Genomic DNA, 27,904 nt, shown 5'->3' with positions numbered 1-27,904 from the left:
AAATTGTAAAGAATTTGGGGATCACATCATCTGTGGTACATAAGATTCAGAGAATCTGGAGAAATCTCTGTATGCAACAGACAAGGCCAGAAACCAACATTGAATGCTGGTCATCTTTGGGGCTTCGGGTGGCACTGCATTTAAAACAGCCACAATTCTTTTGTGGAAATTGCTGCATGGGTTAGGGAACAGTTTTTTACTGCATCCACAAATGCAAGTTAAAACCAGATATAAACAATATCTAGAAAAGACAGCCACCTTCTCTGGACCCGAGATCTTTTACAATGGACTGAGGCGAAGTGGAAAACTGTCCTGTGGTCTGACGAATTGAAAATCTTTTTTTGGAAAATATGGCTACCATGTTCTCTGGGCAAAAGAGGAGAGGGACCATCCGGCTTGTTGTCAGTGCACAGTTCAAAAGCCAGCATCCGTGATGGTATGAGTGCACATGACATGGGTAGCTTGCACATCTAGGAAGGCTCCATTAATGCTGAATGATTTTTATAAATATTATACATGTATGTTTTGAAGCAGCATGCTCCCATGTAGGTGAGGCTTTTTTTGAAGGAAGGCCTTGGTTATTTCAGCAAGACAATGCCAAACCAGATTCTCCATGTATTTCAATTGCATGGCTCTGTAGTAAGAGCCCAGGCGCTTAACTGGCTCGCCTGCAATCCAGACCTGTCTCCCATTTAAAACATTTGGCACATTATGAAGGGCAAAATATGACAAAGGAGACCCTGAACTGTTGAGCAACTGGAACTGTATATCGGGCAAGAATGGGACATCTCATTACCTGTAGCCGCTTTATCCTGTTCTACAGGGTCGCAGGCAAGCTGGAGCCTATCCCAGCTGACTACGGGCGAAAGGCGGGGTACACCCTGGACAAGTCGCCAGGTCATCACAGGGCTGACACATAGACACAGACAACCATTCACACTCACATTCACACCTACGGTCAATTTAGAGTCACCAGTTAACCTAACCTGCATGTCTTTGGACTGTGGGGGAAACCGGAGCACCCGGAGGAAACCCATGCGGACACGGGGAGAACATGCAAACTCCGCACAGAAAGGCCCTCGCCGGCCACAGGGCTCGAACCCAGACCTTCTTGCTGTGAGGCGACAGCGCTAACCACTACACCACCGTGCCGCCCCTAGAATGGGACATTACTTCAAAACTACAGCAATTGGTCTCCTCAGTTCTCAAATGTTTACAGGCTTTCACAATGTTGACACTCTTGTCTGTGGTGATGCACACTGGCTAGTCTTCATGCAAATCCCAGCTGGCTAACACCTGCCTAATCTAAGAGCTGTGTTCTCACCAGTGTGTGATGCTGGTCAATACAGTCTCTAGACATTGTGTTTTCAGTTCCAAGTCGTCAGTGAGGAAATGCACAGTGAAACTCGTATTGTGCAACTAAACCAAAGGTCTGCACTACTTGTGCAGTGTGCATCTTGACTCAGTTCGGGCTTAACCATCTTCCGACAGGTGTAGTACATTTGTGGAAAAAGGGGGGAGAAAGTAATTCTGTGCTGGAATCATCTGGTATCTTTGGTCCAGTTTGTTTATCAGACTCACAAAACCCTCTCTGGTCACTGTATAGACCCCTTCGCATGTTTGTAAACAAACCGACCGTTGCCAGGATGCGCGCGCAGCCTGGACTCAGAAACAATGGCGCTGCCCATAGACCGGCATTATGAGCTGTCAGATTATGCCAAACAATTGTCGTTACAAGATCGAGAATGCTACATAAATAAGTTAACTCTAACAAGTGGACATCGCCTACCGGATCCGTATTTAATTAGAGTGGACGGACGATGTTAGTAAGTTCCCTGGTATACAATGGCCAGATATATACTCGTACCTTATTGACAAGACTTCAGTGTACACCCACGAAAAACTTCGTGCCTACAAGTCTTTAGACGCATATGATTGTTATGTGCGGGCATGTACAACTTGATTAACAATGGGCCATTCATATTCATTTTGTTTTAATCAAATTATGCCAGTGATGTGATGGCAATGTGGCTTTAGCTACAACAGCAAATCCCAACACTAAACAGCAATTTGCAGGAGGTAATGGCATGAAAGGAACGATAGTGTAAAGAGTGCAGCTAAGAGAAATCAGAGCTGCGTAAAAAGCGAGAGGCAGAGAGCAGAAATGAAACTGAACGGGGCGGGAGCTAGGTTAGAGCAGTCAACGTAAGTTGGCATTTAGAGTGAGGTCACACAATTTTACCTTTCCATCCTTGCTTTAAAATTGTGATTTTCGGCATACACAAATAATGATGGCACAAAATCTGGGCTGCTTGAGTCAAGCGAGACCTCTCCTACAAACAAAATTGCATGCAAAGCTAAGTTAACATGCTAACAATATTCATTACATTGTGTGACTATGACCCAGCTAATCAGACAAACGTTACCAAAGTATTTTGCTACATCAATAAACGAAGACCAGAAAGAATAAAAAGAGATTTAATAAATAGCCTGATCTTACCTGTGATGAAGTGGGCGCTGCAAACCCGCGCATTTTTGATAGTGCTTTCATCCCAGTCGACACGTTTGATGGCTTGTAGCCATAGACGTTGGTTTTTTTTTTTTTTTTTTTTTGGAATGGGTGAGATCCTGCTGGAATTCTGTACATTTTAACCCCATCACTGCTACGATTCTGACACCCGACAACACAACTAGGCATCGCTGAGTCTTTTTTGAGTCCAGGCTGCGTGCGCAATTTCCTCTTGCGTATGAATGACGTTTACTGCGAAGGGGTCTATTTATAAGCATCGTTCAATATTATGCCGGGCAGCATGGTGGTCTAGTGGTTAGCGCTGTCACCTCACAGCAAGAAGGTTATGGGTTCGAGCCCAACGGCCGACGGGGGCCTTTCAGTGTGGAGTTTGCATGTTCTCCCCGTGTCTGCGTGGGTTTCCTCCAGATGCTCCGGTTTCCCCCCACAGTCCAAAGACATGCAGGTTAGGTTAACATGGGGCGGACTTGGGCTGAAGTGCCCTTGAACAAGGCACCTAACCCCCAACTGTTCCCCGGGTGCTGTAGTATAGCTGCTCACTGCTCTGGGTGTGTGTGCGCGCGCGCAGTGTTCACTGCTTCAGATGGGTTAAATGCAGAGGATGAATTTCACTGTGCTTGAGTGTGCATGTGAGAAAGGCAGCTGCTACTTCAAATAACAGATGTGCTGTTCCTTTTAGCCGTGAGTAGTTCTTCGCCCAGGTTTTCCTCGCTCGTCTTTCTCCCTTCAGCTATCGTCACGCTCACCAAGCTCTATCTCCATGCATTTTACCACCTCAGCCACTAGCATCTACATAGGGAGCAGGCATCTAGAGCAGTTGGGCTGCATCTGATTGGCCAATATGTTAACATGCGGAGTGAAAATAGACCATTTATTGCAGTTCAGGCAGGGTTCATTTATTTATTTTTGCAGTATGTATATCGAGCATGTTTATTGCGATGGTGGTAAATTTTAGATGTGCTGTGCAGCCCTGTTTCTAGCGTGTCTGAAGGACACACAAATTTGCAGGCTGAAATGAAATTGGGAATATTGATCTTGGGGCATGGCTAGGTTTTGATCCTACACTGTTCCGTTTGTAAATCACACTTGGTAAGAAGTATTGCCATCAAGTTCGGTTATATAATTGAATTGTGAAAAACAGGTATTTAACTGTGAAAATGAATCCCCCTCCCCAGGAAAAGAGAACTTGTAGCCTGGGCTACTGTAATTAAATGTCCTGTATGAAGGTAGGCTAACTGTGTAGTCACATTACAGATCAATAAATATGGCGTCGCTTCCAGAATTGAAGGCAATTTTGTGGTGGAATAATTGGATTTGCAGCAAATTATGAGCAGCAGAGATCTAAATCGCTTGAATATTGAAAAGCAAGTTTTTATTTTTATTTTTTTCTGGGATCGAGTAGCTGGCGCAGACTGTCTGTGTAGGTGGCGAAAACTGCTGGTTGCCGGCACTTGTGGATGTTTCTGTGACTATATGAGTAACTGTATCCTTCCTGGCAGCTTGAACTAATCTGGCCATTTTCCTCTGACCTCTCTTATCAACAAGACGTTTCCACCCACAGAACTATCGCTCATTCAGTGTTTTGTTTTTGGCACCATTCTATGTAAACTCTGGAGACTGTTGGGGGAGAGAACCTCAGGAGATCAGCAGTTTCTGAAATACTCAAACCAGTCTGTCTGGTGCCAACACCAATGCCGCAGTGACGGTCACCGAGATCACAATTTTCCCCATTCTGATGTTTGAAGTGAACATGAACTGAAGCTCTTGATTTGTATCTGCATGAGTTTATGCATTGTGCTGCTGTCAAGGGATTGGCTGATTAGAGAACGGCAGAAAACAGCAGGTGGCTGTTCCTAATAAAATGGCCAGTGAGTGTATATTAGGGGTGGGTATTGCCAAGGACCTCACGATACGATATGCATCACGATACGATACTGCGATATATTGCAATATTCTACATAGTTCACTGAAAAATGTAAACGCATTATGCATCTTAAAATCCGAGTTGTATGTACATCAGATGATGGTGATAATTCATGGGACAAACTGAGTCAAAACAATGTAATTCTAATTATCCATGCCATTTTATTGTAACTATACAAGCGCAAGTTACAACATATTTGCAGGAACAACACAGTCTGGAACACATTGAAAAGTGCAGTGGGCATCTTACGCTACGTTCACACTGCAAGGCTTAATGCTCAATTCCGATTTTTTTGTGAAATCCGATTTTTTTGTGAGGTCATTCACATTAACAAATATATGCGACTTGTATGTGATCCTCAGTATGAACGAAAAACGACCTAAAAGTGTTCCGCATGCGCATTGCAGGATACGACGACGTCACACGCAGTGAGCATGGCCAGTGTTTACGGAAGTAAGACTGCCCGGTTGCGGTATGACTCATCCAATCTAGCTTGAATAGCTGCATCCCCCCAAATGGAAATCAGCTCCCTAACCTCTGCGTCCTTCCATTGAGAAGATTCAGAACCTTCACAGCCCGAAGCGTCCCTCGCATTGATGTCATGCGCAGGGGCGCAGATACGTTTTTTGAACTGGGAGGGACAAAAAACTGGGGGGGACAAAGCTGCCAGCAAACCAACCCCAACCCCGATATGCCTGTCAAACTTGTTGTTAGTAACCATAGCAACCAAGCTCGAGCTCGCAACCTGTGCAGTCTGCGCAGCTCAACCAACCGAATATCAGTCTTTGTTTTGTTTTATGTGAGTTGTTGCAGCTATGTATACACTGCCGTGCACCTCAATAAACTGAATGGTAATTAGTCTTTTGATTTTTCCATGAGGTTTGCCTTATGCAAAGAAAGACAGCATAGACGTTTTTTCCTCCCTATAAGTGGGGGGGGACCGAACGAGGTGAATTTAAATCTGGGTGGGACGAGTCCCCCCTCTATCTGCGCCCGTGATTATACGCCATGTTGTTGTAACTTTTTTGAGAGACCCGCCGCCTACTTCAGCACAGAATAGTGACGTTTGTGGCTTGTTGATGACGTGTAAGTCGGATGAATGCGACCTGGCGGTTCAGACTGAAGTCGCATATGAAATGAGCGGATAGGAATCGGAATTAGGACCACATATCCAAACGGCCTGAGTCGGATTTGAAAAAATCGGATCTGTGTCATTCATATTGTCAATAAAAGATCGGATACAGGTCACATATGGGCGAAAAGATCGGATTTGAGTCACTTCAGCCTGCAGTGTGAACGTAGCCTTAGTCTCCCTGAGCACAATTATGAAACAGTGCAGTGTGGGTCAGTGTCCACACACTGAAACTGAACTGAAACCTCAGTGAAATCACGTTTCTTCTGAACTTTGAGTAAATACTCAAAATAAAATGCAGTGTCTCACACACACTAAAACTGAAAATGCAAAATAAAGTGCAGCTTCTTGCCTTTGGTCTTAAATGAAAAAATTAAGTTCACAGTTACAGTAAGTCACACATCACTGAAGTAGACGGGAGGACTTTGGCACTGTCCAGTGTAGTTTGCTTCGGGTCGGGTTTCGGTGGCTCCGGCTGAGCTAATATGTCGGGGTGGCGTCGTGCTAAGTAAGTTCGCAAGTTTGTTGTGTTACCTGAATATCTAATTGGAGCGAAACAGGTTTTGCAAAGTGAGTACTCTTTGTCCAGCTCACTTTTTTTTTTTTTTTTTCTCCTTTCCTTTGGAATCCAAAGTGCCTCCAAACATCTGCCTTAAAGTTTAGCGGCGTCTCTAGGTTTACATTAACAGCCATGCTTGCTTTTTTTCTTTTCTTTTTTTTTCCTCACTACAACCACCGGGAAAAAAAGAGAAGACGAAGAGTGCCTTGCAGTGAGGTAGCGGCACAGCGACACCTTGCGGAGCGGAGGTGCGGAAGTCGTACTGGATTTACAACCCGTCTGAAACATGATTTATTATTTGAAAAAATATCGATATTCAAATTGAGTATCGATATTGAATCGGAAGACAAAGTATCGCGATATATCGCCGTATCGATAATTTTGCCCACCCCTAGTGTATATTGCACTCAAATCTCCATCAATGACCAGTTGATAACTTCAACAAACCAGACTTCATGTTTAAACTATAATGAATTTCCTGGTTACACAGTTGTACTTTGATTCTATAGGACCGTTATCGAAGCGAGTTATTTATGATTATGCTATCTGTTATCACCTAGATGAGGATGAGTGTGGTTCCTCTAAAGGTTTCTTCCTTGTGTCATCTGAGGAGTTTTTCCTTGCCACTGTCGCCATGGGTTTGCTCATTAGGGATAAATTTATTACGGATAAAATTAGTTCATATGGCAAGTCTATTATTATTTTTTTTTGTAAAGCTGCTTTGTGACGGTCTGTTAAAAGCGCGATACAACTGATCTGATTTTGACTGTATTAAAACATCCTCTAGTTAGCACATGAAGTGATCTCATTTCACATAACTCATTCCCTTTCTCTACATTAACTCTATATATTACTGTAGGAATGTAGTGGTATGTGAATTGACAGATCATTCACATAACTTTGATATAACAATTTGTCTGAGAGTCCAAATTGTTGAAATAAATAAATACCCTTTAGAAATGTGTTTATTGCTGCACGTCACTTAGGTTCATCAAGATGCAACGCAAGACTTTTCATGCTACATATAGGCTTTAGCGGCTGCCATCTGGGTCAGAAATTTGGGCAGGGGGGGGTTGTTACTCCCGCCTCTCTAGAGAATGCTATGCATCACATGCTGAATTGATCTCCTGTGGTTCTCCATTTGCATGAGGTTGTCCATTCACAATCTCAATTTTGCTTGCCTAGGTGAATTCGCTCCCATTTGTCTAGTTGGTGTGATCGTCTTATCCAGCAGTGGTATAAATTCATTTATACAGTTGATGGATGAGTGGCAAGTAAACATGGTGGCTATATAATGTCCATGTTTTGTTTTGCGTATTGTAAAATGCAGCAGTTTAACAATAATGAGAGACACAATTGCGGAGATTAAATGAGCATTTACTATATTTTATGCTGCTGTCTGCACGTAGATCTGCACTGTCTATAGTAGACTTATTTTAAATGAAAAAAATCAAAAGTGCACTGGTGTTAAAAAAAAAAACCCTTTGGGGAAAAAAATCATGAAATTTTAGTTATTATAGGGTTTATGGAAACAAGTTTGACTGACTGAAACCTGCTTAGTGATCTAGTGATTGTTCACGTTAGCTAACTAGGTTCATGGTAGTAATGAGCTCAGTCTCACTGTTAGGGTAACTCTGTCTGAACCCATGTATATAGTCAAGCCTGAAATTATTCATCTCATCTCTCATTATCTGTAGCTGCTTTATCCTGTCCTACAGGGTCGCAGGCAAGCTGGAGCCTATCCCAGCTGACTACGGGCGAAAGGCGGGGTACACCCTGGACAAGTCGCCAGGTCATCACAGGGCTGACACATAGACACAGACAACCATTCACACTCACATTCACACCTACGGTCAATTTAGAGTCACCAGTTAACCTAACCTGCATGTCTTTGGACTGTGGGGGAAACCGGAGCACCCGGAGGAAACCCACGTGGACACGGGGAGAACATGCAAACTCTACACAGAAAGGCCCTCGCTGGCCACGGGCTCGAACCCGGACCTTCTTGCTGTGAGGCGACAGCGCTAATCACTACACCACCGTGCCGCCCCCGAAATTATTCATACCCCTGGCAAATTCTGACTTGGTTACTTTTATTCAGCTAGCAAGTTTTTTTCTTGATTGGAAATGACACAGGCGTCACCCAGGAGATATGATGTACAAGAGGAATCATTGTGGAAAAAAATATTTCTCAGCTTTTATTTACATTTGAACAAAAAGTGGCATGTCAAATTATTCATACCCTTCTCAATAATCAATAGAAAAGCCTTTATTGGCTATTACAGCAATCAAACGCTTCCTATAGAGGATGTGCAGTCACGTGACCCGTCCGTGTATACTCCGCCATATTGGACGGTTTCAGGATTGTTTACCTTGCGCAAGCGTAATGGATCCAGGGAGTAATCCCCAAGAAAGTTCAGAAAATACCCCATCTACATCACGCGATGACTTGTCTAAGTTTGTTCAGCATCTTGAAGGTGACGTGAGGCAGCGTTATGTGGAGAAGTGTTCCAGGTTGGGGATTGCAGATCCGTACAACTTGCCGCAATCCTTGTTCAGGGAAATTCGGAGCTGCGGTGCCGGCGATTTGCCCGATCTGGCCTACCACGACATTTACAATTTTCTTGTTAATCGTGAATCGTGTTACACTGGCAAAGCCCTCAAAGCTTACAAGAGCCTGGAAGCTTATAAATATTTTGTTGTGGGATGGGTATCCCAACTATACCTCTGGAAGGTTCCGAAGAAGAATGTCTACTTGATAACCTCATGGGTAAGTGGCATTAAGACGTTTATCATAAAGAGACTATGCAGGACGTTTTATCGTAAGAATGTTCGAAATCTAAACTCCGTTCCAGATATGAGAAGAAAACAGTAAATCAGAAAGCTGCGCACATTTGCGCAGCTTCCGTGAAAACGCGCGCAGCTTTCTGATTTACTGTTTTCTTCTCATACTTCCTATGTTTCATGGACTGTAACGGCATTTGCTTATTTAGTAATTTTAATACAGAATTTACTCTGATGAAATTATTCAGACACTCCAATGCCCCCCCCCCCAAAAAAAATCGGATCTGCACAATTCAGCCGTGAAAAAGGCGGCATCTGCCAAAAGGCGCGCCGTTTGCATCCCTGTTTAAACTCGTAGGTTAACCGACTTTAACCGGCTAATGAGACTCGGTGGTCGGTCAAGATTTTTTTTAGTTTTTGCCATCCCTACTATGGATTGGCCTTTCAAAGGCATATATGAGCCAAAAAGATAAAACATTGTCATAGACTAGGCCAGGGTAGTAGGGCTAGGCATAGCCATTTTAAACGTTAGAGATCAAGCGGACTGACGGCCACAAACACTGTTCTGTCTAGTTTCTAAGTATACAGTTATCATTCAATCCGAAAATCAACTTAACAGATGTACTAGGAGTATTGAATTAGAAGATTACACCTACCTGATATGAAGTGTTCACTACAAATTCGGCTGGTAGAACTAGGGTACCAGTTTTCTCTTTGCACAGCGGACACCCATTTTGCGCGTCTCTCCTCGTCTGCGGGGAATCTATAAAATGACAGGCCCTCCTTTTGGTACAACCAAATGCTGAACAAGATATAACCATTCTTGAAAGATCTACTCCCACACACTTGATAATTACAGGGATGTGATTTTTCTGCGAATTCGCGGAATTCCGCTTTTTTCACCTCAAAAGTTGAAAAAAAAAGTTTCCGATTTTTCCCTCAAATCCACATTCGTATCCTATTCGTTCCGACTTTGTTTGAAAGATGGCAGCCTCGGATTTGCATCTTTATGCCTCGATCACGGAGGCTGCCATCTTTCAACTCTTTGTTTGAAGCGAGCGCGTTCATTGGTTGTTACAGAGCGATGGGCCAATCACGTATCTCGTTTCATCTCATTGACGTAATTACGTCATTTACGCAATTACGTCATTGAGATGAAACGAGGTACGTGATTGGCCCATCGCTCTGTAACAACCAATGAACGCGCTTGTTAGCTGTACGTAAGCTCGCTTCAAACAAAGAGTTGAAAGATGGCAGCCTCCGTGATCGAGGCATAAAGATGCAAATCGAGTTAAAGAAATCGACAGAATAGTGAAAAACAAGTTCCCCTGGGAATGGTTGGAGAAAGAGGTTGCTACAGACATTGGACATAAGACTGAGACATTTGTTCAGCGATTTCGTTCTTTGGGGAGAGGGTAGAGGTCTCTGGCTGTCAAGTTTGGGGATACTATCCCCAAACTCATACATGTCAACCTATACGGAATGTCCGTATTTTATACGGATTTGATTCAATAAACGTAGTATACGGGCGTATGAATAAAGTTATACGGATTTTTAAAAAAAAAACTTCAATATTTATTTAGAGCTATAATCAATTCCCACGATGATAAAAGAGCGCATAACATTTACAAACGTACTGTACACCACAAACAGCCAGTAAAGAGTCTTATGAAATCGCGCGTTATCTTGTGGTAGCGAGACTTCGTTCCACTTCTGATCATGCGCACACCGCATTGCGAGAATCCCACCAACCGGGAAGTAACATTTCCACCTGAGCGACTTTCACTAGCGACTGAAAAGATTCTGAATGGGCACTCTGGCAAGATCAACACAGACACTTGCTGTGACATGCAGCCTAGTGAGGTACTGGTGAGGAGTGCTAAAAAAGCTGTCATGGAGTACAATTCAGAACATTAGAGTGACACTTTGTGTTTTTGTTAAACATTGGAGCTTTGTATTCATTCTGAAGGTTTGTTATTAATATTGAATAAAAAGTAACTTGGATATATCATTGTTAATTATCATTCAAATTTTAGGCAAATTATTTTAATTTGCATCTTATACGGATTTTATAAGGGAAATACGGATTTTGGAAGTTGGTTATACAGGTTTGAGTGACCAAAGGTTGACATGTATGGGATACTGGGACCTCCCCTGCGGCCCCCAGACCCCCGCCTAAAATTTTCAGATAATTTCACCAGCCCCAAATCGCATCCCTGTAATTAGAACGGGTTCGTCTAAGTTCTATGCGCGGCCATGCCGTCCAAGATGGCAGATAAACAAATATCACGTGACCTCGTGACGTCACGTGCACGCTCTCTAATTGCTGACCAGCTTTTTGCAAGTCTCCACTGATATTTTTGCCCATTCATCTTTAGCGATGAGCTCCAACTCTTTCAGGTTGGAGGGTCTCCTTGCCATCACCCTGATCCTTAGCCCCCTCCACATAAGTCAGGACTCTGGCTGGGCCACTGCGAAACGTTAATGTTCTTCATGATTGGCCGATATTGCCTAAAAATTGTTTGATCGGAGGACCCTAAAAGTGCCGATCAAAAAAGTCGATTAAACCACATGACGTAGGCTACTCGTGCGACGTTTTTTTTTTTTTTTTTTTTTTTTCGACTGCGCATCGCATGGACTCAGGAGAGTGGAGCTCTTACAAGCAGTGTTGCCAGATTGGGCAGTTTTGAATTCTACTTTGTGGGCAAAAAATGGCTTGGGTGGGTTGACAAAAATTGGGCGGGTTTAACGTTAGTTCGGCGGGTTTTTATCATTGGCCTAAATTAATCATTAACAATAAACATTAATCTCTAAGTATTATTTAAACAAGAAAAAGTCGATGTAACTGTAAGACTAATGAACGTGTGTAATGTAGTGCAGAAACTGAACTCACTCGAGTGACGCAATCCATTCTCCATTTTCTCTTCTCATGTTACATTCAGCCATGCATCATAGCCTAACTTTTTTTTTTTTTAATTGAAGTATATAAAACAGGTACAATCTAACAAATCCACAAAAATCAGGATAACAGATGAAGAAAATACATGGATGTAGACAAAAATAAATTAAGCAGAATAACTAGGCCTAAAAAATTAAAACAGGATAAATAAAAAGATAAATAAGACAAAAAAAAACCTCAGCAATGCAGATGTTAGATATGCATCGTAGCCTAACATAGCCTACATAATATTGTGCGTGCGTCACCTACTGGTCAACCACTATCTAGCAGAACCCGTAATGCTACGTAGTGGACAGTCACTTGCCTATTGGCAGGTGAATAAAGGCCGCTTCCCAGCACTTGCACAGGCAGCAAGAGCATATCTTTGTTCACCGTGCACAAGTGTGGATAGTGAGAGACTATTTAGCACAGCTGCAAACGTTAATGATGACAACAGAAACCGGCTCACCTCAAAAAATGCAGAGACGCTCATAGTAATTAAGAGAAACTTGCCATTTATGATTGGAATCTAAAGGATTTTGTCCTCTGTGGTAGTAGGCCTAGCACATTTTGGTTTTAAACATTTTGTGTTTATTTTAATTTAATCAATATATTAAAAAGGCTAAGTTTCCAAGTAGCCTGGGCCTAAATGTGACTATCACTATGTTCAGACTGCAACCTGAAACGACCCATATCCGATTTGTTGTGAAATCCGATTTTTTTGTTAGGTCGTTCGCATTACCAATTATATGAGACTTGTATGCGATCTCCAATATGAACGGAAAACGACCCAAAAGTGTCCCGCATGCGCAAATTGACACGTAATAACAGGGGTTATAGCGTTCTGGCGCCGCGCCAGATTTCCGGCGTACCGTGGCGCCGGAAAAAAAAAAATCTAGTTCGCCCATTATCCTGTGTCATTCTGAGATGCGCAGATAGACAGTAAAGGGAATTCCCTTTACTGTCTATCTGCGCATCTCAGAATGACACAGGATAACGGGCAAACTAGATTTTTTTTTTTCCGGCGCCGCGGTGCGCCGGAACGCTATCACCCCTGTAATAAGCACATCTACGTAATACGTAAACAAAAAAAAAAGCGCACTCTTCAAGTTTGCAAGTAAAGCATGGAGATGAGGCGAGGCCTGGCGATGTGGTTTTTGCGGCGGCGGTGGAACTCACACAATAACCTGGTATTGTGGAGGCGATTGAGAAGCAGGAGGGCAAGGGCTTTGGTCCAGGCGCTGTGTGGGCCCGTGGCAGCAACCTCCGTTGAAAGGAGGGTATGGATGCGGAGTCGCAGCCAGGAGTGGTGGGATGTTGATGTGCTGCGCTTCTCTGATAATGATTTCGTCAACAACTTTCGGCTTACGAGAAACACCTTTACCTACATTGTTGTTGTTTTCCACCAAAGAGGCGGGATTAGCCAACGCAGAATAGTGACGTTTGTGTCTTGTTGATGACGTGTAGGTCGCATGAATGCGACCTGTCCAGTCAGACTGCAGTCGCATGTGAAAATAACGGATATGCATCGGAATTAGGACCACATATCCAAGCGGCCTGGGTCGCATGTGAAAAAAATCGGATCTGTGTCGTTCAGATTGTCAATAACAAATCGGATACAGGTCGCATATGGGCAAAAAAATCGGATATGGGTCGTTTCAGGGTGCAGTCTGAACGTAGTCGAATTGATTGATCCCATCCCAAGTTGATCTAGTGTGTGTGTTGGTAACTATCTGCTTGGCCTTCTTATGTTCTTTATTAATATTATGAAGGATGGCATTGGCATTATTTATTTTTTGGATAAACAGTTGGTTGTTCCTCAACATCAGACATTCATAATGATAGCAGAAAAGTTTGCCATAATTTTCATTGGCCAGTTTTGGTGTTTACATTTTGCTGCCAATTATTTAATTGTATTCAGTGAGAGGCTACAATTTCCAAGTATGCCTTAGTGTAACTTCACCCCATCCCATTAAGCTGATCTAATGTCTGTTGGTCTTCCTGACCCCTCTTGTTTTATGTTTCTCTGCCTTATTTGGGAAAGATGGCCTAGAGTAGCCTTAAGTTGTCTAATTTTATATAAGAAAATAAAAGCAGTTGGTGGTTTTTCCAAGATCTTGACTGTATTTCTACTGTTTTTTCAATACACTTAATTCATAGTTTCATTTCTACACATTGTGCACACTGCTAGATTATATATAAAAGATATGGAAGATTCAGATTCGCCTGCCATTCTATGATCGGCCGTGATCGGCAATCGGCAGATCATGATTTTGGTGATTGGGCCCAAAAACGGTGATCGGAGCATCACTAATGTTTTTGTCCGCTAACCATTTCTTCACCACTTTTGCTGTGTGTTTTGGGTCGTTGTCATGCTGAAATGTTCACTGGTGCCCAAGGCTAAGTTTCTCTGCAAACCGCCTGATATTGAGAATCCTGATGTACTGCTCTTTTTTTTTTTTTTTTTCATGGTGCCGTTTACTGTGATTAGGTTCCCTGGTCCATTGGCTGAAAAACACCCCCAAAGCATTAGGTTCCCACCACTGTTTGACAGTAGGGATGGTGTTCTTAGGGTTGAAGGCGTCTCCTTTTTTACACCAAATGAAGGACACGTCATTGTGGCCAAACAGTTCAATTTTTTTCATCTGACCATAAAACAGAAGACCAGAAGTCGTCGTCTTTGTCCAGATGAGCATTTGCAAAGGCCAAGCGGGCTTTTGTGTGCCTTATCTGGAGAAGTGGCGTCCTCCTTGGTCTGCATCCGTGAAACCCAGCAGTGTGCAGTGTCCGTTGGACTGTATGCCTTGAGATCTTGCCACCAGCAGAGCCCAGATTCACCAGGATGGCCTTGGTGGTGATTCTTGGATTATTTTTCATCTCTCACTATCCTCCTGGCAAGCACAGGGGTCACTTTTGGCTTCCGACCACGTCCTCTGAGATTTTCCACAGTGCGGAACGTCTTGTATTTTTTAATAATACTTTGCACTGTAGCCACTGGAACTTGAAAACATTTAGATATGGCTTTATAGTCCTTTCCTGACTTGTGCGCAGCCACAATGCACAGCTGCAGGTCCTCAGTGAGCTCCTTTGTCTTAAGGCCTCTGCATGCTCTTGCGACAAGGCTTTCGCAGACAGCTTTTCGCAGACCGTTGTAATTTATCGTTGAGCGGGGAGTAACAGGCGTGCGCGATGTTATTCACCGCTACAATGCAAGGGGGCGCGAAGTCGCGAAGTTGGTGGGTGTGGTTAGTGGAGTGTTTATCCTCCGGTTACTTAGAATGACTAGAACTGGAGTCGTATAGATGTACGTACTTCCTCGATCAACTGCTCTTCGTGCTGCTCCATCTTCGCTCGTGTTTTTAAAAATGGCGGTCGTGAAAACAAAACAAACCGGGAAAGTAGGGAAGCGGAAGTGCGTGTACAGCGGATGTAGAGTGGACCAATCGGAGCCCTCTTGTCTGCGGCGCTGTCTGCGAGGCTTCTGCGGTGGTCACAATTTTTGGGAGGTGCGTGCAGAGCATCTGCGAAGGTGGGGGGGCTATGCAGACGCTGTCTGCGACACTGTCTGCGAGGACTGGGTTGTCAGCATAAATTGGCCTTTAGCCATGACTGTCCACAAACCCACCGCAGAGAGCTGCTGTTTTTCACCTGCTGAGTTGATTAAAGCAGTTGTTCCCAATTAATGAGGGTCATTAGGATGCTTTAGAACAGCTTGGACTATTTGGAATGGTATAGAACTTTGGATTTTCCCATAGACTGTGACAGTTTGCAAAGGGTATGAATAATTTTGGACATGCCACTTTTTTGTTCAAATGTAAATAAAAGCTAAGAAATAATTTTTTCCACAATGATGCCTCTTGTACATTTGTCTTATCTTTTGGGAGAAGCCTGTGTCATTTCCGGTCAAAACAAAAAAACCAAACCTTGCTGGTTGAATAAAAGTAACTTTAAGTCAAAATTTGCCAGGGGTATATAAATAACTTCTTTTTTTCCCCTTCACTATAGTAGTCCTGTCTAGTTACTATGATCATGGACAATGACTAGCATCCAGGCCCTAGCAAGCTCTCATGTTGCTCCCATGTCAATGTAGGGTAAACCCCCCCCCCCGTAGTTTCTGCTTTTGACCACTGTTTTTCATTGAAATGACTTGCAGTGTCACTTCTGGTTATTTACCAACCACAGCTTTTGCCCAACCAGAGCATATTTTGCCCCATAACCTGAATAAGAGCGAAGTGGAATTTGCTGCAGTGGAAACATACCATTAGCTCTCCACTCGAATCACTCCATCTTGCTCTCTTGGTCTCCTCTCACACACACCAGTTCTCACTCCCTCTTGGTGTTTCACGTGATATACGTATACTGTTTTTATATTAAAAAAAAAAAAAAGCATGGGGAATATTGGAGAATCACACTGGTGCACCTAGTTATCAAGTTTAGTCGCGCTGTCTCCAAAAATGGTTGCAAAATGCAGCTAAATGGTTGCAATCTGAAGCCCTGTTGCAGCAATCCAGGGATGTCCAATCTTATCTGCAAAGGGCCGATGGAGGTGCAGGTTTTCATTCCGATCAATCAGGACACATTGGAATTTGATTCAAATGTTTAATCATTTGGCATTGGCTTTCAGTAGCTTATCAGGTGTGGCTTCTTTTTGGTTGGAATATAAACTGGCACCCACACTAGCCCTTTCTGGATAAGACTGGACGGCTCTGCGGTAGGCTACGTGTTTTTTGTGATCAAACAAAAAGTAATCCAAAAATTTTCCTCAAATATCTGGAGGCCACCTAGCCGGCAATAACATGATGTGGATCCCCCCCCCCTCTGTGTTCAAATCGGAGCAACCCATTGGCACGGTTTTAAAGTGTTCTTGGATGAGAGCTTCAGGCTTTGTGCATATAATAAATCCGTTATTACCCGGAGTATCCTTTCTTTGAGTATTCCTGCTAGTGAACTTAAACATTTCTAACATTCCTTGTTAGTGAACTTGTTAAACTGATGTATGACTCTTTAACGTTTCGATAATCTATAATCCCTTCAAGTAAACACAAATCTTTGTTCCCAATACAAATTGTCTAAGGCCAAAAAAAAAAAAAAAATAGTGTGTTTCCGGTAACATGAAATACTAAAATAAGGTCGGTCGGTAGGAAAGGTGGGTTTTTTTTTTTGTTCGAAAAAATTAACACAAGTAAACATCTTACAAAATAGTATTTTGGCACAGAATCCTTTATACCACACATCATAATAAAATAAGTGTTTTAAATCTTTAAACGAATAAAAAAAATATCGCGGGAGTTCGAGTTATGATCTACGGAAGCGATATTTTCATGTAATAACGTGAAAACACCTTATCAAGAAATAACGTGAAAATAACGTCCTAGGCTACTTCCATTAAAAGCAGACGGCCTAGCCTACTGTAGAACTTGGGTCGAGCAAAAACACCGAGCAAAAACATGGCTGAATCCTGAATGACTCCTATTTGTATAAATAGGGGACTACATAGGTGGCAAAATGTAGTGTTTTTCCCTGCCATGGAAGTGCACTTGTATACTGAAAAGGAAGCAATTTGCATTACAGCTGTGAATGAGGATTCAGAATGGCGGCTCGGCTCAGTTTTCCTTCCTCCTTCAGTATACAAGTGCGCTTCCATGTTTATGCAGGAGGGCTGATAGAAGTGGCGAAACATTTTACTTTTTATCGTTTCTTTCACAACTTGAATGCGTTGAAACAACAAAAAATTGACAAACTAACGCCGCTTACACTAAAATATCGAGGGAAATTTGTAATAATTTTACGGTCGGGAATTTCGACGCGGAAATTCTCGATCGCTCGGGTTACCGGAAACACTTTTTTTTTATTTTTATTTTTATTTATTTATTTATTTATTTATTTTTTTTGGCCTAACTAAACCTCAGAGTTCTCACAGTTGCCATACTGTGTTTCCATGTTCATGCTCACTTCTCTTTGTTTAACTCCTCTTTTTGTTCTCTTATTGCAGGCCTTAACGGAAGATGAACGTCCTCAAAGAGAATAAAGACTTGGCCTGTTTCTACACAACCAAACACTCCTGGAGGGGAAAGTAAGTGGCCTGCCCTTCTCTCCTCTTCACTCTGAGGCACAGTCCGTGCACTGATTAAATTTCATGTGCCTCAGCATTGAACTGTGCTATAAAACCTTGAGTTGGCTGGTTTAGAGTGAATCCTTTTATTTAAAGTGATTTTAAAAATGAAAGTCTGGGTATAGAGCCCCTTGGACGACCAAAAAAACCAAACCAAACAAGCATTTGGTTTCTACGCAACCAAACATCTTCAAAGCCACAGGTGTTTATCTAATCAGAAAATTAACATTTAAATAACTTGCTTAAATCACTTGTCTTATGGCCTCCCCCCCCTTTTAATTGGTCCAAATATTCTGAGCGCACAATATTTCTCCAGCATTTGTCCTTTGGCTCAGTGTGCGCTTCTTGAGTCAGTTTAGTGCAGGGCTCATCAAACTACAGCCCGCGGGCCGACTCCGGCCCTATGAGGCAATCCCCAAAAGTGGTCATGGCTTTTTTTTTTTTTTTTTTTTTTTTTAAATAAATTGCTTTTTGGCAAATAACATGTCTGCATATTGTATTTTGTTGATTTTATCAATTAAAATTGATATTTAGTTATAAAATGAACTATTCATATTTTCCGAATTTTCGTCATATGCTCATGATGAAGCAGTGACAGGCAGCGCATGCGCAGAGAACTGTCAGTGTTCAGGACAGCAAAATGGCTAGCGGTCAGCGAAAAGTTGACAGAGGGTGCAAAGTTTTTAAAGAACAGTGGACCACCGATTATTTTTTTCGTTCAGTGTAAGGACCGTGCAGTTTGTCTTGTATGTAAAGAAAGTGTGTCGGTTTTCAAAGAATATAATCTGCATCGTCACTACGAAACCCACCACAAAGAGTATGCTAGTTTGCGAGGGCAAACAAGAGAAGACAGGATTCGGAGGATGAAATGCGGACTGGCTGCACAACAGAATGCATTCCTTCGCCAAACCCAGATCAACCAGGCTGCTGTCCGAGCTAGCTATAAGGTAGCTCACCTACTAGCTACCCATGGAAAGCCGTTTACTGATGGGCACTTTGTTAAAGTATGCATGCTTGCTGTGGCCGAGGAGGTGTGTCCCGACAAGAAGGATGCACTCAACGCGGTGAGTCTCTCCGCACCTACTATGACCAGGCGAACCGAAGATTTGGGGGACAACGTGTATGACCAGCTGAATGAGAGAGCGTCAGAATTCGAGTTTTTTGCTTTGGCCATGGATGAGAGCAATGATGTGCAGGACACAGCACAACTGCTGTGATCTATTGCTCATATTATAATTTCACTGTTTTTTTTTTAATGTATTTATAAGCCTATTTATTTGTCCTTTATTAAGTGCTGCACACAATTATTATTAATAATATCAACAGGTCTACCTACAATTTATAATTTTCCACTCACCTTTGCCAGTGTCAATCACCTCAGCTAGGCAGATGTTTCTTACCTTGACAGCTTTGATGTTATTTTCATTAGAAAATAAATAAATGGAATATCTGTGGTATTTCAAATTAAAACAGTGTGAAGACTCGATTACTACTTTTGCAAACCACTAGTAAAGATAAACAAATATGTGCCAGGAATCAAGTGTTGATATAGTAGTGTGGATATAGTAGTGGGGATGGCTGTGCCAGGCTAGTAATCTCTACTACACAATGAGGCCTGTTGGTGGTCATATTTGTCTGGGTCATACAATTCTATGTTATATAGCTGACCCGACCCCGGCCCCCCCATCACAGTCAGGAACGACAATGTGGCCCCCAGGGAAAAAAAGTTTGGTGACCCCTGGTTTAGTGGGTTAGTTTAGCAGCTTACTTTCTTACTGAAATTAGACCATGCTCGAGCTCGATTGCAGTTGGACCCCGGAACACATCACTCGGTCAGTCTCAAGGGTTCGATGCAAACTGACTAAATGCTCAATTTTTTTGGTTACGTAATTCTTACTTTCTGCATTTATCTTCTTTCTTCCTGTCTGTCAAACCACAGTGACATGTCAAGGACTTGGCCAATCAATAGAGCAAAATATGGATCTCTTGGAGTTAGATAAGGACTGGGAAGTGTTTGTCTGCCTGATACACACAGACAGAGTCTATTATTAAATGCAGCGTACACTCTAACAATGACGGTTGTTCCCCTCTCTTCTGATGTTGCACAATGTATATGAACACAGCGGTGTGGTTTTTTTTTTTTTTTTTTTAAATTTACCATTATAATTGGAGAAAAGTGTCATCTGTCTCACATTCAGTGCAATTTGTTCTGTCATTCTTTTCATATGACTCTTCTTAGATTGTAGCATTCTGTTTTTTATTTTATATATATAAAATTTTTTTTTTTTTTTAAACTAGTCGTGTTTTCCTTATCCAGTGTAATGTATTCTGGGACATTACTTTCTGTATGTATGTGTTTTCCTCTTTCCAGGTACAAGCGAGTTTTCTCTATTGGGACACATGGCATGACGACATATAATCCTACGACGTTAGAAGTTACAAACCAGGTATGAGTGCTAGTCATTGAGCCATATCAAGCAAGACAAATAGTAAATTCATTTGGACATGTGAAATCTCCAGTGTGCTGCCAAATTTAATATTATAACTAGAGGCAGGGGTGGCTGGTAACACTGGTCTAGCAGGGCTTTCAAAAAAAAAAAAAAATCTCTCAGGTTTCATGTATGGCTTCCATCCATCAGATTATTTGTGGTTAACAACTCTTGGATTATTTTTGGACTTTTGCGTAACCAAGCGTATTAACGGCACCAGCGATTGTAAGAAAAATGCACAGACTGGTACGAGACACCCCCCCCCCCCCCCCCCCCAAATTTGTTGTGCGTTGGGGCCGATATTTTTCACCCTGCTTAAGTAAGACTTGTGTAAAAGATCATCAGCGGTCATGTTACAGACTCAGTCGCGAGGATAATGAACGTGTACAAGGTGGCTTATTTGTTCCATCTTCCTCCCTTCTCACCAGCCCCCCCCAAATGCCTTTGGAGGAGAAACTAAAAGTTGATAAAATGAGCACACATTGTCCATTCTTAGTACTTGTATCACAAAAGGACAGACAACGGAGCTAAAAGTTTTTGTTGGTTTGAGTGAAAGGGTTACGGCTTTTCTGTTTATTTTACAGTTCAGAGAAAACTGCATTGGATTGCATGGATTCCAGTTTTTCATTGGATCCATGAAAACTGCATGGATATTTGATATTAAATGAGAGGGCTAATGTCTAATATCACCAGTTGGCACTGCCCACAGGTCCAGTTAATGAGGCCAGCAGGTGATATCTAATTTACCTCAAAATATGATCGGATAATAATGTGCATTAAAACGCGATGGAAATCAAGCAAGTACTGGAATCCCTATGATGGATGACGTTATCTTTAGCTGTGGTGTGTGTCTGTATTTCGCTTGGTTTAGTACCATGCATTTTGATGAATGAATGAGTAAATTTACGTGAACTAAAAGTTTATTATAACTACTGCTAATATTTAATCATCTCAAATTGTTTGTCAGCATGATTTAAATGTTTTTTTTTTAATGCTTTTAATTGTAATGTTTTGGAAATATTGCAAAAATCATAATGCAATGCACACCTTTTTTTGTAGTGTACATGCCTGTGGTATTTATTGTACATGTCTTTTACTTTGACTCCCTCTGCAGTGGCCTTATGGAGATATATGTAGTATCTCACCAGTGGGAAAAGGACAGGGCACTGAATTTAACCTTACTTTCCGGAAGGGTAGCGGGAAGAAGTCTGAGACACTCAAGTTTTCCACTGAACATCGCACAGAGCTGCTGACAGAGGCACTGGTGAGCAAAAGAGGGGGAAAGAGGAAAGTAAATGGAGTCCCATTTAAATAACTGTGGGTCATTACTCAAAGTAAATTTGATGACTTGTACACAACATATCTGTTCAGAAGTATATGCATACAGGGTCACTCAGCATTTCTTCCAGAATCAAGACTATTAATAGGTACTGGCAGTATGATGAAAATGGCAGCAGAATTATTTCACCATGTGTGCAATTAGCTGAAATCGGTCAACTTGTATTAGCACCACTTCCCACATATCCGGTTAATCAGAAATTGAACTATACCTCAGGGGCTTCAAAGTTTGGGAGAATAGCATGGTACAAATAATTTACAGCAGGGTGCAAAATGGTAAAATGTCTGCCAGCGGCAGACATAATGCACGCAAAGCGTGCAGGGATATATATATATATATATACACGCACGCACGCGCGCGCAAGTACGAATTTTTCATGGGGCGGGATGGTTTGGAACAGGCCATCTAAAATTGGGATGACATTTACCCGGGACGGGTATTTGAGGCGGGTCGTCTAGCTTAAGCTTGATTAGCGTTGTTACGCACGCCAGTGTTTCCCGCAGAAATTTTGGAGACCATGGGGGAGGCGTGGGGGTTGTTTAAAATTGAGTGATATGTTAAATATTAAGTTATTACTGAAAAACTATTGATTAAAAAAAACAGACACTGAGAAATGGTCCTATAAACAACTTTACCAATATAAAAGATTACCAGGACTACAAAAATGCAGAAAAATAGGCTTTACTTATCCAAATGCTCCTGTTGGTTCAAAAGTTAAAGTACAGAGAATCTCACAGCACAACATGAAGTTACCTTAAAATATAACATAAATGCCTCAGCTTTCATGTAAGAAAAAAAAAACTATTAATACTAGTACTGTGTGCAGGCAGTCTCCTGAAGACTAAATTAAACAATAATTATAAACTAATAAAATAAATGGCTCAGGCTTCATAGAAGAAAAAAAACAATTTGAACAGAATCTCACAGTATGATGCTGAAGCTGCCTAAACAATGGAAAATAAAATACCATTTTGGCAAAAACGTTGGCATCCATTAATTTCTTGTATTAAGTAAAAAAAACATGTTGCCAGATACTGCTGACGTTTTACAGCCCAAAATATGTTCAAAACCCGCCAAAATGCACTTAAAACCGCCCAAATTGGGCGGGAAACCGCGCAATCTGGCAACACAGGCAGCAGTAATGGCTGCGTTCATGTCGAGGATGTAAACAAAGTTGACGCGGCAACGGACATACATGACATAGTGGATGTAATTTACGTTCACAACTCTTTTTGCTGTCAAATATTTAATATTAAATTTTGTGACTCGACTGACAATAGCCGGCGGCATAACAAGCCATAGCCGGCGATTTGCCGCCGGTGACCGGCTACTTTTAAGACCGCTGATACCTACATACAGTTTTAAGAAAATCCCTTTCCTTTGCTATTCATCACTTTAATCAACCTAAAAGATGGCCAATTGTCTCCACACACTTGCTATACACTCGACAAAAAACAATCTTTGGTCACTCAGCTGGCACTTGTAAAGAAATACCGTCGTCAAAGTTCAGTACGCGGTTTTGTAATGATAGCTACTTGAATTATATTACCACATTCAGCAGGGTCCAACAAGGCTCATGTACGTACCAAATTGCACGTAATGTAATGTTTCAAACTCTTAATTAAGAATTTACCAAAAATCAATGCATTTGTCTGGCAGGATAAATAACTTGTGCAAGATAATAACTCCAAACTTGGTATATTGGGACATTTTTCTTCTCCCTGCAGGTAGTCAGATTGAGCTTATCTCCACCAGAAATAAAATAGTTCCTACAATTCAGTAATGTCAGTGAATGTTATTACCTTGTTGAATTTAGACATGAATTGCTAAGTACTACTGATGAGCTAAATCTGGTCATTGTAGTAAACTATGCAGGCTCCGTTTAACCTTGTTACCAAATTTTAGCCTTGTATCTTTTTATAAATAAAATTTTAATCAAGCTATGCAAAGTCCACATTTTGGTGGGGTTTTTTTAATAACTTTTTTGACTCAAAATATTTTCAAACGTTTTAATCCTTCGTGGCTGAAAAAAGGCTTCAACTACTTACCCATGTGGACCCTCCATCCATCCATTATCTGTAGCCGCTTTATCCTGTTCTACAGGGTCACAGGCAAGCTGGAGCCTATCCCAGCTGACTATGGGCGGAAGGCTTGGTACACCCTGGACAAGTCGCCAGGTCATCACAGGGCTGACACACAAACGACCATTCACATTCACACCTACGGTCAATTTAGAGCCACCAGTTAACCTAACTACGTGTCTTTGGACTGTGGGGGAAACCGGAGCACCTGGAGGAAACCCACGCGGACACAGGGAGAACATACAAACTCCGCACAGACAGGCTCTTACCGGCTGCTGGGCTCGAACCCAGGACCACCTTGCTGTGAGGTGACCGTGCTAACCACTGTGCAACCCCACCCTCATGCGGACCAATATAATCAATTTAGAAGCTGCAAAATTGAGTTAAGAAATGAATGATTTCTGAAAATCCTACCAGAGCCAATTTTACCAGTTTCCAAAAGGCACAAAAAAAAGTTCTTTGTTCACTTTCAAAAGCCCTTGCATTTGTTAAAGATAGAAGTACAAAACTGCTAGTTCACACTGGCAGTAGGTAATGTTGCTAAAAAGCTATTGTAGGCCTGTGCAACCTTGACTTTTGCAGATATGGAGTCACAAAATGTGTTTTCAGCTCTGACGATCGCCAAATTTTGGGGTACCCCTGAACCCCATATCTCAAACTGTTCAACATAATAGCTTGAAATGGGGGGGTGCCTATATGCCTAAGTGAAAAATATCGCTTCCGACACCATTTTAAAATTTTGACTGCCGGTACCTATTATTAAAATGGAGTTGGTCCTCATTTTGCAACAAACTCTTGTTCATTCTTTCTCTCTCTGTGTGTGTGTGTGTGTGTGTGTGTGTGTGTGTGTGTGTGTGTGTGAGACTTAACTAATGTGTGGTGGTCTGGGAAAACCTGTTAGTATGGATCAATTCTGGAAAACAAATTTGGGTTTTCACCAAAATTGTTTTTCTGTCAGTAATATACTTTGACATTTATTTATTTAATTTTTTAGATTTTTTTTTTTGGGGGGGGGGCTTTTTTCACCTTTATTGGATAGGACAGTGTAGAGACAGGACAGGAAATGAGTGGGAGAGAGAGACGGGGAGGGACCGGGAAACGACCCCGGGTCGGAATCGAACCCGGGTCCCTGGATCCATGGCACGGCGCCCCATCCACCCGAGCCACGACACGCCTACTTTGACATTTTTAAAAAAATAAAATAAAATTTTACCAAAACATCTTGCATCAGGGCACTTGCCATGATCGACAAATGGCAGATAACTTTTGGATTTTGTTTGGCTTTAACAATCTGACTGGTTGGAATTTAAAAAAAAAAAAAAAAAAAATTATGTAAACCTGTTACTTGGAATAAACAGATCAAGACCGATCTGGATGAAAACTTCTGAGATTGCATGAGGTGGCTTAACCTCCTAAGGCCCAAGCTGTTTTTTACATGCATTTTTTATTTCTCTTTGCTATTTGGGCTTATTAGAACCTGATTAGAATAAAAACTAAGCATCTTTGATAAGATGTACTTTTAGAGAAAAAGTATGTCCACATATGTGGATTCTTGTTCCGAATTTCTAAAAAGTGCTGTCCACGTATGTGACCGCTAAGCCCTAGGAGGTTAATGTCCTTTCAAAGGGTACATGCAGCAACAAACAACGGCTAGAAATATTACACATTTTACACAAATGCATTTTGACTACGCTGTATTGTCTCACTGTGTCACACATAGCAGTGCTTTAAAATTCTTTTGTATTCTCGCTCGCGTGCAGCCATATTGCCATTTTGTGGCCTGAGTAAAGGGTCAGCATGATGTAGGATCATTGATGGGTTTCCTGTATCTTGATGGGCTTGCTGCTCCTGACACTGCGATGTAGCTGGAAGTACAAAACACTGTTGAAAAATGGCAGAGTGCAAAGCCTATGGTTGCAAAAATAATAAACGTGATGAGGGAAATTTTCGTCTAATTTGCTCTGTCTTCTCTGAACAGCGGGTTGCAGTAACTTGAGCACTGTCCTGAGGAGGAGGTGGTGGTTGTTGGTGGGGTCACCGACTGTTTTTATTTTTCTTCACAGCTGTCACCATTTTCGGTCATCAACAGGCAGATCTTTTTATCTGAATGTTAGTACACCAGTGGTTTCTATCACTACGTTCAGACTGCAACCTGAAACGACCCATATCCGATTTGTTGTGAAATCCGATTTTTTTGTTAGGCCGTTCACATTACCAATTATATGAGACTTGTATGCGATCTCCAATATGAACGGAAAACGACCCAAAAGTGTCCCATATGCGCAAATTGACACGTAATAAGCACATCTACGTAATGCGTAAACAAAAAAAAAAAAGCGCACTCTTCAAGTTTAATTTTTTTTTTTTTTTTGGGTTATCTGGTTAGTGTTAAAGTGTAAGGTCTCGTGTGTGTTTTTGTTTCTGAACTGAAATGAAAACGTGTAGCCTGGTAACGAGGGTTGACTCCTAAATGTCTCTCTAATTTCTATATAAGTGCACTACATGTTACTAGGAAGTAATGGATTTTTAAACTCTATATAGTGCACTCGAGCTTCAGTAGGCAGTCATTTGGGATACGGCCGCTGTGTTACCAAACTGTTAATTCAGGCTTAATAATTTGCACATATTTATTTCGTCATATTAATAAACTTTTTCTACATTTTTATAAATATTTATTTAGATTGTTTATAGCCAGCTGAATTCTGCAGCTTCTCTCAGCGGTGGCTCAAGGTGCAGAAACACCAGTGCAGTTTGCTATGGAGATGAGGCGAGACCTGGCGATGTGGTTTTTGTGGCGGCGGCGGAACTCACACAATAATCTGATTAATGTGGGCAGCAGACTAATGAGACCGAAGGTGTCAAATTACTGGAAATTTCCAGAATAATCTTGTAATACAGGATGGTTTAAGTTATAAATCAGTTATAGAAACTGTTTTATTTGATCAGGCTAACAGATCAACATCCAGGTCCCTACCAAATCCACCATTAGCTTGAGCAATTCTATAAAAGTCTATTTAAATTCTGAAAACTGTACAAATGTTGTTGTTTTCCACCAAAGAGGCGGGATTAGCCAACGCAGAATAGTGATGTTTGTCTCTTGTTGATGACGTGTAGGTCGCATGAATGCGACCTGTCCGGTCAGACTGCAGTCGCATGTGAAAATATCGGATCTGCATCGGATTTAGGACCACATATCCAAGCGGCCTGGGTCGCATGTGAAAAAATCGGATCTGTGTCGTTCAGGTTGTCAATAACAAATTGGATACAGGTCGCATATGGGCAAAAAAATCGGATATGGGTCGTTTCAGGGTGCAGTCTGAACGTAGTCTAAATGGTTGTATTGGCTATGATTTCCCTCTTTTTTTTTTTTTTTTTCCTCTCATCATCTTTAAAATGGCTTGGTTTCTTCCCATAGATAGCTCTCTGGTCTTCATATATTTTATTTATTTATTTTTTTTAACAACAAATGCCGTATTCACTGGCAAAACCCAGGGCTTAATTATTTATTAGAGCTATTAATTGAATCAATCTAACAGGACACCCCTTGGCAACAAGCAACATCTGTCATGTTTGATCCCTCTCATAGTCCAGCCTGAAAATCTGATGATGTACTGAAATTGTAGATCATGGTTGAGTCAAAGGGGGAAAACAGATATCTTCACATCTGCCCAGACAGTGATCTTTTTAGAGCCAACAAAATTCTTAGAATTGCCCTTTACGGTCATGTTCTTAATAAACTGCAAGCATTTAAAAGGAATGGGGGCGCATGCCTCAGACTCTTTGGAGACCCAGCAAGTGTCTGTTCTGTTTGAACCCCAGTAAATCATATGCTTGACTTGAGATGAATAGTAGTATAACTGCATGTTGGGCAGGCAAACACCTGCTTCTACCTTTGTCTGATTAATTTAGAAATCTTAAATCTTGGTCTCTTTTTATTCCGCACAAATTTGGCCTTTTATTATACCACACACTTTGATCAAGTCCTTAAAGAAGGAGTGTAGTTAACAAGACAATGA

At 41.7% G+C, this 27,904-nt stretch overlaps 1 protein-coding gene across 2 annotated transcripts in view; it reads left to right on the top strand.

The window, feature by feature from the left end:
* The window catches only part of LOC132867272 (dnaJ homolog subfamily C member 13-like), a 152,885-nt gene that overhangs the window by 11,867 nt on the left and 113,114 nt on the right, over positions 1-27,904 (top strand). For both annotated transcript variants that reach the window (XM_060900072.1, XM_060900071.1), the window contains exons 2-4: positions 17,860-17,940; positions 20,351-20,426; positions 21,583-21,732. In XM_060900072.1, the coding sequence (XP_060756055.1) occupies positions 17,873-17,940; positions 20,351-20,426; positions 21,583-21,732 (294 nt within the window). In that variant the 5' untranslated portion in view covers positions 17,860-17,872. The remainder of the gene's footprint in view (positions 1-17,859; positions 17,941-20,350; positions 20,427-21,582; positions 21,733-27,904) is intronic.

This window comes from Neoarius graeffei, chromosome 19 (assembly GCF_027579695.1).
Source record: "Neoarius graeffei isolate fNeoGra1 chromosome 19, fNeoGra1.pri, whole genome shotgun sequence".
Taxonomy (NCBI): Eukaryota; Metazoa; Chordata; class Actinopteri; order Siluriformes; family Ariidae; genus Neoarius; species Neoarius graeffei.
This window is presented reverse-complemented; position numbering and strand designations above follow the sequence as displayed.